The following is a 4,311-nucleotide window of genomic DNA, read 5'->3' on the forward strand; positions in this document are numbered from 1 at the left end:
TCTGATTGGCTAGCAACAGTGGTAAATACCCCAACAACCTTCAGTTCAACCGCATTTCCAGTATCAATGCGCCTCCCAATCAATCTGATTAAGAACACCTGTGCTGACTTGGCTCAAAGGCAAGTGAATGTGGCCTAACCTACAATGCAATCGTTGATCTTGTTTATGGGACTATATTCTGTGGCGGAAGGATATATATCCTAAGGATATATATCCTTAATGATTGTTAATAAATTAATTTAATGTTACAACTGTGTATTTTTTATATTATGTATGGCTTTTGTAGAAAAGCAATTTACCATTCAAGGGCGGGGGTTGTGGAGACATTTACCACTGTTACAGGGTTGTGGCACCTCTCATGGTAAATTGCTTACTTTTACTGCAAGCTTTCGGTCATAATGATTTTTGCAGATTTGAGTGTGCGGATGCTTCTTTCTTCACTACCAATCTACTCAACAACACTTCTAGTATACATATCAATTGAGGTTCAACCATGATGACTAATATAAATAATTATTGGCATTTTACTGTGTCTCAACAGTTCAAAGTGCCTTGTCTAGATTGCATAGGGAACACATAATGGCCTGTACACAAATACTTTTCCAGGGCTAAACATGATTTAGCCTTAACTGAATCACAGATCTGAAGAGCTGTTTTTTTTTCTTTTTATAAATTAAGTTATTATTCTAATCTGCATAGCCAAATTTTTAGTCCAATTTTTAGTCCAACTCACTATCCACTATATATATAATATCCACTAGACCACCACTACCCTGCACCATTGGTATGATCTGTCCCCATATGTTTTACCCAAATAACTACAACATTAATCATGGATTATTAAGAATGAAATTGAAATAATAATATTAAAGCATTTTCAAAACATGACCATTTTCAAAACATGACCATTGTCTTCAGGTTTGTCAGCTGTATAAATATATTCTGAACACACACACACACACACACACACACACACACACACACACACACACACACACACACACACAGATGATGCACAGACGTCTATAGCCTGTCTATGTGAAACCTAGTGAGTATGCATCATAAACTTGAACTAATGTTGTCTAAATCCTATTTTCGGCGGCAAGCATACAGCATAGCAGGTCATTTGATCCACTTTATTAAAACAAGGAGTTCAATTGTTACATAAAATGTGCCTCATCTAACTTAATGATTAGAAACAAACAAGTGTAAACAAGGTAGAATATATACAAAATATCACAGACAGACAACTTTTTAATTATTCACATTCAATTAGGACACCTTATGAATAGTGAATGAGGTCTCTAGCCTGTGGTTGCATTGAGCTTCTGCAAAACTCCATCAATGGGAGGTGAAGCTTATGACACTGGTTTCTCTCATGGCACACCTGGCACTCCACAGCGCTTCACTTTCCTTCTGCAGCTCATTCAGTCTCTTCTCCAGCTCTGAGCAAGGGAACAGGGATAAGGACATGGGACAGGGTCAGGTATGTCTACCTCTTGGCCAGGCAGATTGTAAATAACAATTCACTCTTTATAGTGGCAGTAGGCAAGTTTGAATCATTCAAATATTGGCAAATGACCCTGGTTTAACTGTAGCGATTCGGCAGTGAAATTGGCTGAGACAATCTCTATCCCATCAAAATTCCATTCAGAAAAACAATGGCAAAAATAATAATGCTGTACAATGATTCCTTATAACACAATCAGTGGTCCTTGGTGAGTAAGTTGCTACGCTAGGCTGATGTTGAGAGGAAGATATGGCATGAAACAAGGTCAGGGGAGAGAGGGGCACTGTTTGGTTTAGGGTTTGAATAAGGAGGGTAATTGCACTTAGGGGACAGTTTTCATCAAACCTACCTCATGCCACTTTAATATGTTATTTAGATAACTTAAACCTAGATGAAACCTATTGCAAACCAGCCACAATGCCCAGCACTTCCAGGTATTCATGCAGGGGCAACTACCAACTTGAGATGTGTGTGCTTCAGTCTGACTTTCACATCAGGCATGAGCACAATGAGGGTCAGGCCATCATGGGCTCGCTCTCAGTTATCTAGTGTAAATAATTTACCTTGGTCTCTCTTGGCAAATATCTCTGGCAGCATCCCAGAAGCTTCCAGCACTTTCATCGACAGGTTGAAATCTGTAGGCAGAGATTACCATTGTTTTTAGAAACATAAGTAACAAGAACTTACATAAATGTATGTTAGAGGCAAGTATCCAACAAGTAGTGTATGATTAGCTATGATTTGATCATTTGACAGCAGCAAACAGTGGGCAAAGTTTACTATGTGTTTCGTACAGCTCCCTTGCTGTGTTTGGATGAGAAACTACTTTGTCTTCAATGATCTCACCTTCCTCATTGGCCTGTTGCGATAAGATCCTCTCACTGATGCTGTTCAAACGTGATGTGAGCTCTGAGAAGATGAACTCTGTGCACCTAGCCTGGTGGCATTTCTTCCAGAACTGTGCAGCTGGACCTGAACTTCCCCCTGACCCCGAACATGACGACCCAGGAGGTCCAGCCTCCTCAGGTGAACCAGAACCACAGCTTGAGCCTGGAGAGACAGATAGAGTTGTACTATCCTCTATACCTGTATGTTATACTTTATCCTCTATACCTGTATGCTACACCTCTGTATCCAGTAGTACTGATTGTTTAATCAATCAAACTATTACAAATAGGCAGAAATCAATAATTGTTCATGCTTAATAGAAAACTACTTTCTATAGACATCATACAAATAGGAACAGACGCAATCTACTCAATATGGAAAACCTCTTTAAATTAAGTTTAAAAACACAGTTACCGGTTTGAACCAGAACCACAGCTTGAGCCTGGAGAGACAGATAGAGTTGTACTATCCTCTATACCTGTATGTTATACTTTCTTCACTATTCTAGGAGGGACGAATCTCAAAAACCTCACCTTCTCAAAGCACATTGGATGAGAAGGTCTGAGGGGATTTTCCATGTGCTGGAACTAAATTCTATACACCTGTATGCTTCACCTCTGTATCCAGTAGTACTGTACATTCTCTCTTGCACTGATTGTTTCATCTGTAACTATTACAAATAGGCCCACCAATCACCAATTGCTGATAGTCAATAAAGAACTACTCTCTTTGGGAAGGAAAACCTCTTCAAATGAAACACAGGTACCTGTTTGATCTGCGAGACGATTGTCCTGTTGTTCCACCTCTTCAAATGAAACACAGGTATCCGTTTGATCTGCGAGATGATCGTCTTGTTCCACTTTGACAGGGGACAGCTTATGTTGGGAAGACTGCTGAGAAAACAAGTGGTTTGAGTACAGCAACAGGATCTTTGTTATGTGCAGTGTTAATATTTAATTCATTATCAGAAGTTGTCGAGCTACCTTTTTCGTGCCTCCCGTCAACACACCAGGGTGATGTCGCGTCAAATGTGTGGCCATGCTCGACGTATTGCCTCCCTTATACGTCTTTCTCGTTGCACAATGTCTACACACCACAACTTTTTTATCGACCACCCTTCTTCCATCATTGTTATAATTGACAGAGAAGCCAAAGTGCTCCCATACATGGGATTTAAATGACGAGGGAGCCCTTTCGACTTCTTTTCCGCCGCCAACGTTACAAGCACTCGCCATGATAGACTCTTTGTTGTGGATTCACAGCTTCATGTGTGAGTAATCTAAAAAACGGATTTTCCCCCCTTCTCACAATCAACCTATCATTGCGCTTTAGAGTCAAACAAAGCACGCAACTGTCGTGTCTATCTTTTCATGGCAACTCTACGTTGTGATTTACAAGAAGAGATATTAACATTTTGCAATTGATCCGCGGTACACATGCCTGCCGAACCGTGGGGGGCGATCCGTACAGATCACGGATCAGCCGTAATCCGTTACACCCACATACTGTGAAATCTTACAACCAATAGATTTGCAATTTAGCTAGACGGCTAGTTTTGGCAATGGAAAGCGATGCCAATACAGCTGAATGCAAGGCAAGCTAGACTGCGGTAAGTTAGCCTAGCTAATGAAGATAATGATGTTAACTAGCTCCGCCAAGTTGACTTGAAAGGTTGCTAAGTATTTGCTAGGTAACGTTAGCTATCTTCTTCTAACGTAAGCTAACTTATATACCAACATAACACATATCAGGGTGGTATGTCTTCAGGTTGGTCGTGTTCCTCCCAACTAATAATGTGTGTCTCTCCCGTTAGCGTTACTACTGTGCATTGTGTTTTCCTTTCTGCTGAATTGAAAGTAAAGCATGTCCATCTATTCTCTTTTCCTACTGAGCAACTGGTGTTGAAACCATCG

General features: G+C 40.4%; 1 protein-coding gene across 1 annotated transcript; it reads right to left on the minus strand.

Moving 5' to 3' along the window:
• Positions 1-1,153: 1,153 nt before the first annotated feature.
• LOC308162192 (uncharacterized protein) lies at positions 1,154-3,681 on the minus strand. Its single transcript, XM_080536313.1, has 5 exons — positions 3,382-3,681; positions 3,165-3,291; positions 2,357-2,560; positions 2,074-2,145; positions 1,154-1,445 (listed from the first exon to the last, which is right to left on the minus strand). The coding sequence occupies exons 1-5, from the start codon at positions 3,631-3,633 to the stop codon at positions 1,342-1,344; spliced, it is 759 nt and encodes a 252-aa protein (XP_080392439.1). The 5' UTR covers positions 3,634-3,681; the 3' UTR covers positions 1,154-1,341.
• Positions 3,682-4,311: the final 630 nt, after the last annotated feature.

This window comes from Nansenia antarctica (assembly GCF_963989245.1).
Source record: "Nansenia antarctica genome assembly, chromosome: 7".
Lineage (NCBI taxonomy): Eukaryota > Metazoa > Chordata > Actinopteri > Argentiniformes > Microstomatidae > Nansenia > Nansenia antarctica.

Excerpts from the sequence above, each read along its gene's own strand:
- LOC308162192 (XM_080536313.1), bottom strand. The coding sequence starts at position 3,633 with ATGGCGAGTGCTTGTAACGTTGGCGGCGGAAAAGAAGTCGAAAGGGCT. Across the intron at positions 2,561-3,164 it reads TCGTCTCGCAGATCAAACAG|GCTCAAGCTGTGGTTCTGGT; the intron begins GTACCTGTGTTT and ends CTGTCTCTCCAG. Across the intron at positions 2,146-2,356 it reads GCAACAGGCCAATGAGGAAG|ATTTCAACCTGTCGATGAAA; the intron begins GTGAGATCATTG and ends CTCTGCCTACAG.